A 16,084-nucleotide genomic window follows, 5' to 3' on the forward strand; every position below is an offset into this window, starting at 1 on the left:
TAAATCTGTAAAGGCCCATTCCACAAGGAAAGTGGGCTCATCCTGGGCGGCTGCCCGAGGAGTCTCGGCATTACAACTTTGCCGAGCAGCTACGTGGTCAGGGGAGAACACGTTTGTAAAATTTTACAAATTTGATACTCTGGCTAAAGAGGACCTGGAGTTCTCTCATTCGGTGCTGCAGAGTCATCCGCACTCTCCCGCCCGTTTGGGAGCTTTGGTATAATCCCCATGGTCCTGACGGAGTCCCAGCATCCACTAGGACGTTAGAGAAAATAAGAATTTACTTACCGATAATTCTATTTCTCATAGTCCGTAGTGGATGCTGGGCGCCCATCCCAAGTGCGGATTGTCTGCAATGCTTGTACATAGTTATTGTTACAAAAATCGGGTTATTACTGTTGTTGTGAGCCATCTGTTCAGAGGCTACTTCGTTTGTGTTATCATACTGTTAACTGGGTTCAGATCACAAGTTGTACGGTGTGATTGGTGTGGCTGGTATGAGTCTTACCCGGGATTCAAGATCCTTCCTTATTGTGTACGCTCGTCCGGGCACAGTACCTAACTGAGGCTTGGAGGAGGGTCATAGGGGGAGGAGCCAGTACGCACCATGTGACCTAAAAGCTTTTTTTAGATGTGCCCTGTCTCCTGCGGAGCCCGCTATTCCCCATGGTCCTGACGGAGTCCCAGCATCCACTACGGACTATGAGAAATAGAATTATCGGTAAGTAAATTCTTATTTTATTTAGTACACCTTATTTACCGGCAGACTGACAGATTGGCGTAGCAAATAGTGTAACAATTTTAGGAGCCCTAAGGGGCCCATTTTTTCAATGAGTTTTAGCTATTTAAAACTTGTTGCATATGATAAATGGTGCTACAGCCGATCAGCTCTCAACTGTCATGTCTTTGGAAAATGACAGTTATGGGCTGATTGGCTGGAGCACCATTTATCATATGCAACAAGTTTTTAAATAGCTAAAAGTCATTGATAAATGAGCCCCTACGTCTCCTCATGTCACAGTCTTACGGCACATGCTATACACACAGGGAAACGCAGGATGTAAAGCACTAAAAGTACGTGATCTTGTAAAGATGATACAAAATAAAAGATACTGATGCATTATAAGTTATTTCAATTATATTTTTTTCTTTATCCAAAACTGGAATGGTCATACTGGTTACCCCTGATGCAGCAATGCTAAAATAAAATGTTATCTTTTTTATTTTTTTGTGCTCAAATAATAATGGCCCAATACGCTCCTGTTAGTAGAGGAACGGGCACACCGGACAGTTTGCATTGTGCGCAGCTGTGTTAATAAAGAGCAGAACATACCTTGGCAGATAGAACTACTTCCAGCTATTTTATAGTGAACTTAGCATCATGTGTTATTGGTTTTACTTTCCAGATTTTATTTGACATTATAAGACAAGTGATGTTAACAATATATGCATTATATTTACGTAATATGTATAAACACTGACTCCAGACAAAGGAGGATTTACCACAAGGAAACCAAAGCGACTGCTTAGGGCCCTGTTAGTCTCAGGGGGCCCGCCGACAAGGCTGTATAAAGGGTATTTCTGACAGACAACGAGCCTCATCAAAATTGTCAGAGAGCTGGGCTGGCTGAATACCCCCAGCAGGCTGTCAGTCATTTGACGGCTGTCAGTTGCCGGCTCCAGCACATGCCTGTGTCGCCAGTCCTGCAGTACTGTGCGTGTGACCAGTCGCGACACGTGTGTATGACGTCAGATGCTTAGAGAGAAGAGCCAGGATGTGCACAGAAAAAAAACATGAGGTCTTCCAGTGTACTATATTACAGTGTTTTTGGAAAATTCTATATAACATACACCTACTTCATTCCAATCAGTTGGGAGTAGGGGGTGGGGAGTGGACAGTGTTATTTTAAGTACAGTGTCTAACATCTGCCTGCTACAATCATGGCTGGGGAGGAGGCACACACTGACTGGTGATATAGTAGTATGCTATTATGCTCTATTTGAAGTCCTACTGTGTATGGGAGATGCCTGCTACAATCAGTGGGGAACTGATATGTAATAAATACAGTCACATTGACTGAGGGGTATAATAATGGGTTTTATAAGAGATGGGGTATTGCATTATATATCAGTGCCCCCTACACACACACAAACACACTGCTTGTAGCACGTCGCCCACCCCCTATTAGCAGGTTCCCCATCCCTAATAATATCCATTATTACTCTCCACCGTGCAGTAGCGCAATTACCACTAGGCAACCAAAGCAGCCACAAGGGCCCAGCAGGTCCCAGTGGGCTCACCAACATATCAAGGATTCGGGAGGGCATTTCTGATTTCCGGCAAAAATGTCTGAGTGCTGGTCTGGCTGTATACTCCCGGCAGGCTGTCAGTGACTAGATAGCTGCTATGTGTGATTTTAAGGGCAGCACGGACGGTGTAGTGGTTAGCATTACTGCCTCACAGCACTCGGGTAATTCCCACCATGGCCCTAACTGTGTGGAGTTTGTATATTCTCCCCGTACTTGCGTGGGCTTCCTCTGGGTACTCCGGTTTCCTCCCACAATCCAAAAATATACAGGTAGGTTAATCGACTCCCAACAAAATTAACCCTAGCCTGAATGTGTCTGCATGTACATGTGATAGGGAATATAGAGTGTAAGCTCCTCTGGGGAAGGGACTGATGTGAATGGCCAAATGTTCTTTGTAAAGCACTGCGGAATATGTGTGCGCTATATAAATAACTGGTAATAAATAATAATTAATACACTAGTGTAACTCACATCTCTCTGGGTTCATCAGGATAACCTGTGTATCATTAGTAGTTGATAAAGCCGTCTACGTATCAGTTCTCGAATCTTCCCAAAGTGAAGGTTTGCTGTCATGACTCAAATTTTTAGCAGATTGCAAAAATAAAACTAGACAACAAAAAGTCTAACTTATCTGACTGTGTTTGTGTTCTCCAGTGGATAGCTCAAACTATGAGCAGCCCAGTTACTTAAATAGTAGTGTTGGTATATTGACGTATAATAGGTACAGTCGTACTCACTGTTGAATTGAATACACACATAGACTGGACCTTCAGCGCAGTGGGGTAGGTGTATGTTGGTAGGTGTATGATGCTTGCAGGTAGTGGTGCAGGGTTGTTGGAACAGCTTTATATTGCAGGTCTTTCAGTTGAGATACTTGTGCCTCCACCATGTTACTACTCACATAGCCTCACACAGTACTAAGACAGCTGCAGTCACATGGTGCAGCAGTACTTCAGATTGGAGAACAGACCTCCCTGGGTCCTAGTGCCCAGCAGGCATGCACAGTTAAGAGACAGTAGCAAGCGGCCTGCTTCGGCCACGTGCGTGCCGAGTCGCATTTGTGCACTGTGGCGCAACCGTGTTGGAGCTTAAAATTGATACATTTGAACTTTTTTTTTTTAAAGGCAATCCGGTGAACTTCAAAAACAGTAATATTCACAATATTTCAAATGTACAATTAAAAACACTAAAGAAGTAATTCAAATGTACGATTAAAACCGTTAAAGTAGGATTTTTTTATTATTTAAAAAATCTTATTTTAAACAGTTTTTGAAAACACTAATTTTGACATGAGCCGCAACTGCAATTGGCAAATAAGAACTTTGATATTTCAAACCATCAGGGTCAATTAGCAACATGTTCATGGTTCAATGATTGAATGTCAAGTCAATTTGTAATGTTCAAGCACCTCTAACAACAAGGAATAACTCAACCGCTTCAGTAAATTATTATGGGTGGGTATTATGGGTATTATTATTATGTAAATCATTATTATTACACTAACAAAGTCCCCCCGGAGATTTGTGGCCTGGACAAAATCACACATCCTGAGTGTCATCATTGCATATGTAAACCTGTTATATCTCTGTACAGATCATTCTCCTATGTCCTCCTCTCTTAGGGGTGTATTTACTAAAGTCGGCTACACATTAGTACATAGGTGATCATTCCGAGTTGTCCGCTAGCTGCACTCGTTCGCTGTGCAGCCATGAGGCAAAAAAAAGGCACTTCTGCGCATGCGTATGCGGCGCAATGTGCACGCACGACGTACTATTACAACGAACTATGTAGTTTCACACAGGGTCTGGCAATGCTTTTCAGTCGCACTGCTGGCCGCAGAGTGATTGACATGAAGTGGGCGTTTCTGGGTGTCAACTGACCATTTTCAGGGAGTGTTCGAAAAAACGCAGGCGTGCAGGAAAATTGCAGGCGTGGCTGGGCAACGCAGGGCGTGTTCGTGATGTCAAAACAGGAACTGAACAGTCTGAAGTAATTGCAAGCGATGAGTAGGTCTGAAGCTACTCTAAAACTGAACAGAAAAACTTTGGTAGCCGCTCTGCGATCCTTTCGTTCGCACTTCTGCTAAGCTAAAATACACTCCCAGTGGACGGCGGCATAGCGTTTGCACGGCTGCTAAAAACTGCTAGCGAGCGATCAACTTGGAATGACCCCCATAGACCGCTATGTGCATTGTACAATCCTCTTTGGGGCTCATTGGCTTGTGTCCGAATGGTACATAACTTACATTTTACGCTGTCTGTCGCACTTGTCAGAATAACTTTGCCAGTTATAGGATTCACACACCAGGAATCTGTCTCAGATCTTTGCAGAGTAAAATACTGCCCAGCCTGAAATAAGACGTAATATTATATTTACATAGATAATATACTGTGTCTTTGTCATTTTGTATTATATAAAAGAGAAATACACTTAATATGGGAATATGACTTATATGACACAAGGAGACAAATCACTTATATTGTACAACGTGAAAACATAACGTATAATGGTGTATTTCCTGCATATGTTATAATGAACAGCAACATTTACATCCCCCAGCAACTCATATATAATATACATAAATATGAGATACTAATTAGGAAAAATACACACAGAAAAAAAACAGATAAAAGTGTGAATGTAATAGGGTGACAAGGAAACTTATATGACGGGGAATATGGTGAATATGATAATTACAGTATAAATAGGATAATGAACGTACATAATTACTGTACTATTGCCTGTAGAAATACTAAAGATAAAAAACATACTGTACAATAAGAATAGGGAATACAAAAAGAAATAAAAAGCATTTATAAGAAATAGAAAGCACAAATAGAAAATGGAGAAAAGCGGCTAGAGATACACAATGGCGCGCAGCTTTACCACAACGCACGCTCAGTTTGCAAAAATTTGCTTGATGCGGACGCATACAGAGCTGCCTCAGAGTCATAATCAGGCCCTTAGTCAAAAGCCGGAGCAAATTATTATTATTATTATTTTTTTGCAAATTATATTTTATTGTTTTTTTGTTTTTTTTAACATTATTGCCCAAAACAATGAAAATATCACACTACAAAGCAAAGAGCACAGTAATATTGAGTGAAGAATCAGTGACAATTCAGAGCAAATTATTTTGTAGAAAATTATATTGGAGCAAATGTATCAGGTCATGCGTCCTTAGCGCCGACACAGGGCTTTACAATGCCCTATGCCAGCCACGCCCCGGAATGCGTCATGCTAAGGGGGCAGGGCAACCAGTCTCTTGTAAGAGCAGCACTGCATGGAGCATCCTCAGGATTTTCCAGGGGGATGTAGAGGCTGCAGGGTGCATGTCTGGAATGTTCCAGGCTTCCTGCTAGCCAGATGGAGGGACTGTGGGACAGAAACAGTGCCACTCGCCCTTCGGGGGGCCCGGGGCTCTTAACACAGGGATGTCCCCCTGTCTCCCTATCCCCCCCTCCCCCCGTGTGTCAGCACCAGCGCAGGTTCTACTATACCTGCTCACCCTGATGCCGGGGCTGCCGCTACAGGTAGTCAGCATCCGGGGGAGCAGAGGTGCAAGCCACGGAGGTCAGTGCAGGGCCTCTCTCCTGGGGGTGTATTGAAAGCTGGACCCTATTAGAGAGCCCCAGGCACGTTAGTCAGCATTCGATCTGTGACTGCTGGCAGGGGGCCCTTTTCGAAAGGGGGGCCCATGGTACTTACCCCCAGGGCCCCACCATAATCCGGCAGCTCGGCATAGCTGCAAGGCCGAGTCTCCACGGGCAGCCGTCCAGGAAGACCCCACCGGTCTTGTAGAGTGGGTTTTCAGAGACTGTGGAACAGGTAAGACTACCCTAGTCAGCATTCGATCTGTGACTGCTGGCGGGAGGCCCTTTTAGAAAGGGGGGCCCAGGGTAATTACCCCCAGAGTCCCCCTTAATCCGGCTCTGACGCTCGCACACCCTGCACAGCATCACCTCTGTGCATTCACATATAACATCACATGACCCTATCGCGGCATTAGATTGCCACCAGAATAGACTTGAATCAAGATGACAAGCGCCAGGCCTTCCCTTGTATCTCAAAGTACAGACGTATCCTCTTATACTGTGGCTCCATAAAGGAAAATGTAGCAAGTTACTCGTCTTGGAGCGTCTCAGTCATGCCGGGGGTCTCCTGCTGTATTATGTATAGACGCTAGGTGTATGAGAACACATATGTAGGTTGTCTTTAGGTTCAGTATTAAAAGTATTGTATTTTGGTTTTTAATAGGCATTTTATAGGTTCCACATTAAATATTTCTGAAAACTTCTAAAGATGAAGTTGCCTTACAATCATGAAAACACATCTATGTATCACACACTCACACACACACACACCAAACCACATCAGTCGTCTCTAGCAGGAGAGAACATGGTAATCTCAGAAGAACGTATATAGCATAGAGAAGATATTCCCAGTGCTGGACATTACCTCCGTGCAGCTTGGTCTATATGCATCAGATGTGCCAGTGTTGGTAGCTAAAGCCTTTCCAAGCACCCAGCTGGAGATCAGCGCGTTTGTTTTAGCTTTTTGACACGATGTCCGACCTACGGAAGAAGTGATGGCATAAAATGGCCGCCTTCTAAATATGTGTCTAAAATGAGCTCAATGATTGTCATGAATGCTGTACAGTTCTTAATACCACACACTTATCTGAAAAAAGTTTCTCGTGCGAGATATGTGAGATGGTTTATTGTCATTTTCCAGTCTCCAGAAAACCACATTACTAATGCAAAGTGGGAATTATATAAACAAAATATTATATAGACTTGTCATCCCTGGTTTTGCTGCGCTTCCTGCTTCTACAAATAATGGCACTAATCCGGGGAACCTCACACGTGTATTTCCACTTACAGGTGTTACTTTGAATAGTCTGTTTGGTAGAGTAACTTGTTTGTTTAGTATTACATATATAGAAGAATATATTCAACAATTCAGTACTGGCGATGCCCACAAACCGATATCTGTGCAAGGTTCGTCTGATTAGCTGAAGTATGTCAGCCAATCAGGGGAGCCCCGGGGAAGACACAGTCACAGACTCCTATGCTGGAATTATTGCAACCTTTCACATCACTGGACATGGCAAATTCCACACCACATTGCAACTGTTTTCGATTACCATGTGGTGTAATATGCACTCAAAACAGAACACCTAAATTGGATGTTATACTATCACGCAGAAAAGAGAGAAAATGCAGATGCACACTCTATAGTACTAAACAGTGCTAATCAGAATAATTATAATGAACTCTGCAATCTAACATTGAGCAAAATTGAGGTACTTAGCTTAATTTTTGGCCAAAAATATGGGCCTAACAACCGGGACCAGATGACCTCAGCTGGTAGATCCTCAACACCAAGGTTCAAGTGGATGAATTTTGATCACATGATAAGACGTGTCTATAAATGGCTGGGGCTGGTTGTGATGGGAGTGGTGAGTTTCACTGCTTCTGTGGTGCCCTACGGCAATTGCTACAGTATTAAGCTTCTAGTTATAAACATCCCTTTGCCCCGCCCCACCTCCCTACACATTTTTGTACCAATTCCTTTTTATGCTGAGGGCTGTATGTATATCTCTGCATCAATGTTAGTGTGAATGTATTGTTGGTATACAGAATATATTCAACATAAAACCTTACATTGTGGGGGGCTGGTGGTCCGCTTGGCCAGGGAGCCGGTAATGTAAGTTCCTTCATCATCCACACACCAGTAATGACCTAAACAGAACACACGTGATCTTAATATGTTTTCACCATCTTATTTCCTAGTCACATGGGCTCTGTAGACATCCTGTGCCGTCTTGGCAGGTAAATGTTGGGTTGCCAGGAGAGACCTCTACCCAAAACTATAAACGTAATTTTCTACAGTACATTTTTACACTACTGTGAAGGTTATAGAATCACACGCAGAGAATAATGGATAATTCATACTCACCAGTACCCTGATAGAACTGCACTGGCTCCCAGTTCCCAAACACATCACATTGAGGGGTGTACGGGAGCTCTAACAACCCTGCCGTCTCCTTGGAATTAAATCTGCTCTGCCAAAAAATCTTAAGGGCTGTATGGATACAGGTAACAGATACAGGATTAGTATACAGGGAACACCTCAGACAAAACACATATATGACCAGAATACACAGTATAAATACATGTAACAGGCTGACATTTTAAACCAGGCCTATGCAACCTGTGGTAAAGTAGCTTTTATGGAAGTACAAGTCCCAGCATGCCCTGTCAATGAGTTGTGCTGGAATTTTAAGTTCCAAAAACCATTGAGCGGATTGTCCGTTTCTGCTTCAGGCAAACATTTTTAAGTGTATGGGATATCAGTGTAGCAAATGCAGTGGCAGCAAACACTACTGAGTCAAAGACCTCAATAATCTCCTTTATACATATAAAAGACTCAAGTTAGGTAATGTCTACAGTAGGTGGCAGGTGTTACTCAAGGTGGAATAAAGGGCACAGCTCAGATATTGCCCCAATGTCTAGGGATCTTAAGCTGCACAAATGTATAGTACCTATGGTACTTTTATATATGTTATACTGCACCACAATTGCCATAACCTTATGTAAAAGGTGCAAGAAATGGGAATGTAAAGTGTAGTCCAAAATTCAGCAAAATGGGGGGCGAGGAGGGGGGCATTATTACAAAACTCTGCACCCAGACCTCACTAAGGTGGAGATGTATCAAACCTTCTAAAGAGAAGTTGACAGGTAAAGAAATTGCATATAGCAAGTGCAACTAATCAGCTTCAACATACCTATTATATAAAAATGAAAATTTGTTCTTCTGTCTTTCTATACAAATCCACAGTTTACAAGCGAAGATCGTGAAATTTTACATACAAGCGTATTAAAACACGGTGGAGGCAACTAAAACAATTAGAAATCCCTAGCACCCCTAGGGGGGGGGGGGAGACAGCAGCACAGAGTATATCAGGAGACAGCAAAACTCTGGAATTGCTGGAGCAATGTACTCAAAAATTAGTACACATATGCCTTACAATCTGGGAACAAACACTGTGGGGGAAGACACCCCTAGCACCCCTAGGGGTGAGGCAGCAGTACTGAGTATTTCAGCAGAAAGCATAACTCTGGAATGCCTGCATCAATTTACAACAAACTGGGTACACATATGCCTTACACTCTGCAAACAAACCCTGTGGGGGTCAGACACCCCTAGCACCCCTAGGGATGGGACAGCAGCACAGAGTATGTCAGCAGACAGCATAACTGTGGAAGACCTGGAGCAATTTACACCAAACGTGGTACACATCTGACTAACAATCTGGGAACAAACTCTGTTAGGGTTAGACACCCCTAGCACCCCTAGGGGTGGGACAACAGCACAGAGTATTTCAGGAGACAACATAACTCCCGAATGCCTGGACCAATTTACAACAAACTTGGTACTCATATGACTTGCACTCTGCAAACAAACACTGTGGGGGTCAGACACCCCTAGCACCCCTAGGGGTGAGACAGCAGCACTGAATTTTTCAGCAGTCAGCATAACTCTGGAATGCCTGAAGGAATTTACACCAAACTTGCTACACATATGACTAAAGGGGGGTACTGACGGGAGAAATGTGTGCTGAGCGATCTTAACACAGACCGCTCAGCACACATCTCTTCCCAACCAACGTAAATTAACAAACAACTATCATTCTAATTTATCATCCTCATCCCATAGCAAAGCACGGGTATTCAGCTATCTACAATGTTATTTATACTGTGTGTTTAATATTTACATTTATTTTTGTAAACAGGCATTCTTAAAATCCCGGGCAACGCCGGCTACTCCAGCTAGTAATTTTATAGAATGATTGGTTGCTCTGGGCAACTTCTAAACTTGTTCACACTTTGGAAGGTTTAATACATTTTCCCCCTTATTCCTAGTTACATCTCAGTACAGGTTGAGTATCCCATATCCAAATATTCCGAAATACGGAATATTCCGAAATACGGACTTTTTTGAGTGAGAGTGAGATAGTGAAACCTTTGTTTTCTGATGGCTCAATGTACACAAACTTTGTTTAATACACAAAGTTATTAAAAATATTGTATTAAATGACCTTCAGGCTGTGTGTATAAGGTGTATATGAAACATAAATGAATTGTGTGAATGTTGACACACTTTGTTTAATGTACAAGTTATAAAAAATATTGGATAAAATGGTCTTCAGGCTGTGTGTATAAGGTGTATATGTAACATAAATGTATTCTGTGCTTAGATTTAGGTCCCATCACCATGATATCTCATTATGGTATGCAATTATTCCAAAATACGGAAAAATCCGATATCCAAAATACCTCTGGTCCCAAGCATTTTGGATAAGGGATACTCAACCTGTATAACATATTTAAATACCCCACTAGACGTACTTGAGTAGGCGGCTAGTTGCAGGGAATGTGTCTCTTTATTCCAGAACCCCTCAGATAACATAGCCCATGACTTGTATTCGTCTGTGTACAACAGATCACCGGGTGACAGACGTATCCCATTCGCCAGTAAGAAGCTGTAACCCAAAGGGAAGTGTGACGCATTTGATGCAATAATTATGTTCTTGGCCTCTTCTATGAATTGCAAAGTCTTCCGTTTCGCTGATGCACACGTCCCGGAACCTGTAAGGACAGATAAGGTGGACTATAGAGGATATTGATACAGCCTATTGGTGGAACCTGTCTAGTCACAATAGGTCTCAGAAGAATGTGAAAATCGAGGTTAGTTCCCGCAGAATGTCCTTAACCAGTATGCTGGGGTTAGTTGGGTAATGCAGGCTATAGCGGTATGCACAGGGGGTAACAGAGGTGGTCACTATAATTGCCTACTGCAACTATGACAGCGGTGACATAGCTCTCAGCTGAGGAGCAAAGCACTGCAAAGCTGGACAGCACTGTGACACTCAAAACAGCAGTGTACACCGGGTCACGCATGGGCAGTAACATGTCAGGAACATGGCCAGTGCACCATTTTCCCTGTGATTTCTGTCCCCAGCGTCGGCCAACACGGGACTCCAGAGAGGTAGTTAAAATTATACGGGTGCAGGGTGTGCGTTGTGGGCCCCCTTGGAACCAGGAGCCCGCATGTACTGCACACCTTGCACACATTATAGGGGGTCATTCCGACCTGATCGCACGCTATATTTTGCAGCGCTGCAATCAGGTCAAAACTCTGCAAAACTGCGCATGCACCGCATTGTGCAGGCGTGTCGTACGGGTACAAAGCGGATCGGTACTGGCCGATGGATTTTACTTAGAATCCATTCACACAGCCGATCGCAAGAAAATTGACAGGAAGAAGGCGTTTATGGGTGTCAACTGACCGTTTTCAGGAAGTGGTTGGCAAAACGCAGACGAGTCCAAGCGTTTGCAGGGTGGGGGTCTGACGTCAATTCCGGGACGGGATAGGCTGAAGTGATCGCAGCGGCTGAGTTCAGACCTACTCAGAAACTGCACCAAATTTTTTTGTACCGCTCAGCTGCACAAGCGTTTGCACACTTGCAAAACGAAAATACCCTCCCCCAAAGGCGGCGACTATCTGATCGCAGCGCTGCAAAAAATAGCTAGCGTGCGATCAGGTCGGAATGACCACTATAGATAAACCATTGCTGCAACATCCTCAGACTGAATTTTGCAGGAAGTGAGCTTGATGAAAATATCTAATTAAATACAAATTAATGTAACAATTCGGTACTCGCAGCTAATTGAATTCGGCCCTCAGTGTTCTACAGTCTCGTTTTCTTAACAAAAATACATTCAGACTTCTGTATTTAGTTTACTGATCTCTTGCAGTCAGTTTGGGAAGAAAGAGAGAGGGAACCAGGATGGCAAAACACACTTGATTATACTTAACACCACTGAGTTAAACACTTATTTACTCATTGGCTGTAAAATCACAAATTTGTAGTATAGACAACGATAAAGAGTTTTATATTGCTTTAGGTAGTGTCCTGTAATTTAATTATTCAAGAAACACAATGGGCCTTATGTTATGAGCCCACCCATATTTTTAAAGCAGCAGTAATTGAACAGGCAAAACCAGGTTGGCTATGCCTTTTAAGTTATTGCTGCTTTAAAAATATGGGCAGACTGGTCGTATTTGAGTTCTTGCTTCCATCTAGCAGGCTATTAGATAAGCCCAATGACTTACATTTTGGAGGCTTGTGTGACGTGGTTTCTGAGACTGGAATCTTCTGTCCATCCTTATCCACACACCAACAGTTCCGTTTCTCGAAGTGTCCAAGCGGTACAGAGAAATCGCTGTATGACCCCGGATAATAAGTGATACTCATGCTCAACAGTCTCCAGAAAGTATATGGGTTCAGCAATACATTGGCTGATGACAAGGTGGTCCCATTCCCAGCCAAGATGTCTTCTGGAACGTCGCTAAATTGGGAATACTTGGTGAAAATTGGGAAGACATTTTGATATCCGTTATCATAAAGTGCCTGCACGAAGGTGGGAAAACTCTGTGACGAAGACTCTTTGTATTTCAGTAGTAGTCTGAGAGTTTCAGAAAACGAGGCATTTTCGTTCTGAGTTGTCCACCTCTCGTATAATTCAAATGCTTGCTCAGTCGGGCCACTGCATTGCACCATTCTCCATTCTCCACTAGGGGAGCACTGCGGGATGTAAACATCTTCGGGTAGGGTGGGAGGTTTGGTCAACAGAGAGCTTGTGGCCTGTAGGAACGCCTTGCTGGCAGCCAGCTGGCAGTAGCTTGGGCCTAGAAGGAACAGGAAAAGAGGTAATTACAAGATGTCAACCAGAAAGTCATGATATCTGACTTCCAAAGTCAGCATGATCTACTGGAAAAAGGAGGTGAGCACCACAAAAATGGGTGCTGGATAGGCAAGTAAGGGTGTCATTTTTGGAAGATAAATACAAGCAAATATGTGGAGTTATTGACATGAATTACAGCACTTTTGTATTGAGATATTAAAACTCAATGTTTGGTATCTAATGGCCATCGAACAATAATAGTAACTTACACTGGATATTCTCTCCCGAAAGCCTTTCAGTTCCCGGAATGTTCTTGCCCTCCAAATCAGAACAGAAGCAACGTTTCCCGGCACATTGCACCCGTAAGTAATCCCCTCTATGATTACATGCCGGAATGAACACCTCTGACCCAGCGGGCTGACTCTTCCCAAAGATGATTTGTCTTTGACGTTCCATCTCACACTTTGAGGGACACCTTGGTTGCCTATCCTGTGTCCTCGATCCTTGAATTTCCTGACCCTGGTCATCGACACACCAGCAGTCTGATTTTCTGCACTGGATTTGCTCGTATCTGCCCTCCTTTGTACATGTGGGAACAAATACGCCAGTCTGTCTCTTCTCACAGTCCTTAGACCCCAAAATGATCTTCACCGCCTCATAGACATCTTCTGCAATGTCTGGAGGAATGGAAATAACATCTCGAAGAAATTTTGAAAACTCTTTAAGCTCTAAAATGGATGAAAAGAAGGCTGCACGGTCCCGGTTTTCCTGCAGATTTACTGTGCGTCCAAAGCTGGTTGATATCGGTTGGTTCAGGTTAAAGTCTGGTTTCGAGAAGTTTGATGACTCTTTGGTTAAGTAAGAGTCTTCCTCTGAGGAAAACAGTTTAGCAAGCTCCCTGAAATTGCCTCCGCTGTACATCCCCGTTAAGCCAATCTGCTGGAAAAGCTCACTGAAACTGAATTTGCTCCTTGTACCGATTGCCCCTGTGAAGTTGAATGAAGCCAAGTTTCTTAGATATCTTCCTCCAAATAGGTTCTGTTGAAATCGTACAGGGTTAGACGTGAACTGCAGAGCGAGTTGTATCTGTTCTTTGGATGTGAAGAGTCCCCCAATCATGTCACTGATGAAACTTTCCAGCTGAAGCCTCAAGCCTTGGGCCTCTGTGCCAGCTAGAAGCCGAAGCCCTGAATTGAAGAAGGATTCCACCACGTAAGACGGGCAGAATTTTGTGCTTATTTTTCTTCCTAAGTCCTCTTCTTGAGTTAGGAACACGCTGCGGTCACCAAAGTGTCCTGTAGGTCCATACAACAAACTGGAGAGGACCTGTCTTCTTCTCACAGTGCAGTCCTGGATGTTACCTGTGGACGTGATTAAGAACGAAAACAGAAACTTACAGCATTAATCTATGAATGGATGCATGATATGTTTAGAAAAGTGGACCTAAAAGTATATTTGTTTTCTTATAGGTACTGTAAGTAAAGAGGCATGCATTTATTTACCATATTATTTTACTGATAAGTGGTAGAGGGATGCAGTCAAAATGTCGCCAGGCGGGATCCTGGCGGCCAAAATACAGATACTGGAATCCCACCGGGCGGCCATAATCCCAACGTTCAAATGCTGACAGAGGGGGGATTCACGGCATGAAAATACAGACGCTGAGAATCCCGATTGCCGCTGGGGAAGGGGATTAGGTTTAGGCAGGAGAAGGTGGGGTTAAGGTTAGGGTGTAGGGACTGGCAGGTTAGGGTTAGGTACCGGGGAGGGGGGTTAGGGTTAGGCACTTAGAAGGGAGGGTTAGGGTTGGGGATGCCAAGGGAGGATTAGGGATAGGCACCCCCGGGGAGGGTTAGGGTTAGGATAGGGGAAGTCTAGGGTGCTAACTACGGGGCAGTTGGGATTTTAATGGACGGGATGCTGAGGTCGGTATTCTGACCATCGGTATCCCATCCATCGGCATTACATACTAAACCCGCGGTAGATAATTATTTTACCAACTTATACAGAATATTGCCATAGTGCCTGTGACAGATATATAATGATATTTTTTGCGCTGTCCACTAGTGCGTGATCACACTGATAATAATGACACATGACTAAAGCCCAGACTCATGTGACCAGCTACGAGTCTTAGTTAATGCAAAAAAAATAACATGAAAAACCACCTACAAATGTAGCCATGCTCATCTTACTGTGATGCAGCATGTTGCAACACAGCCTGCTGCACGGCAAGCCACGACTATTCGCAGCCGGTGATCGCTCCATTAATTCTTAAAGGAAGTAATGAAGCGATCAATCGCTGTGAATAGTCACATCCTGGCACGCCATGCAGCAGGCCGTGAAGGAGCATGCTGCATCGCAGTAAGATGTGGTATTGACATGTTAAATGTCAACATCATGAAACATGTAGACATTTGTGAATGTCAACATTTTTCTTGTTGGCCTTATGTCCATGTCAACATTCTGACTGGATCCCTAAGTTTACAAAGTAAGATTCTCAAAATGAGATAGAGGAGTGGAGACTGGCACTCCACCGGCCAGCCAGTCACACGCGTTTTACCACTCTGGCCTGGCCTGATGTCTCATCGCCTCCATGTTGAGAAACAGAATGATTACTGTGAGAATTAGGTAGTTTAAACCTCTAAGATGGGAGCTGGCATGAAGGAACATCAGATGGCTTAGATTGTCTATGGTGTGGCAGGGAATGTGTCTGTGTTGGACTTTATGTAAAGGCTTGGTCTGTGGGCCAAAGCGTCTTTGTTCCAGTCTTACCATCTTCTCTCCCTTTCTTGGTTGGTGATTGATCATTGGCTATTCTGCAGCGGGAGAGAACGCCCGCTCACCAGTCCAGTTGCGATCATTTATTTTGGATGCGCTCCCTTCATTGACTGGAAGTTGGCTGTACCACCCTAACGGGGGGCAGTATCATCAACCCAACAGGTGGGTAGTCAAGATAGAAGGTGAAGTAGATAACCTTTGGTGATGTTAGAAGAACAGCAAGCAGACTATGGGGGGAA

The 16,084-nt window shown here is 43.7% G+C and overlaps 1 protein-coding gene across 1 annotated transcript in view; it reads right to left on the reverse strand.

Moving 5' to 3' along the window:
- Positions 1-16,084, reverse strand: part of TG (thyroglobulin) — a 297,874-nt gene that overhangs the window by 257,102 nt on the left and 24,688 nt on the right. The window contains 7 exon segments of the mRNA XM_063925145.1: positions 4,556-4,658; positions 6,769-6,884; positions 7,977-8,054; positions 8,272-8,397; positions 10,725-10,964; positions 12,493-13,068; positions 13,334-14,425. Coding sequence (XP_063781215.1) covers positions 4,556-4,658; positions 6,769-6,884; positions 7,977-8,054; positions 8,272-8,397; positions 10,725-10,964; positions 12,493-13,068; positions 13,334-14,425 — 2,331 coding nt within the window.

This window comes from Pseudophryne corroboree, chromosome 5 (genome assembly GCF_028390025.1).
Source record: "Pseudophryne corroboree isolate aPseCor3 chromosome 5, aPseCor3.hap2, whole genome shotgun sequence".
Lineage (NCBI taxonomy): Eukaryota > Metazoa > Chordata > Amphibia > Anura > Myobatrachidae > Pseudophryne > Pseudophryne corroboree.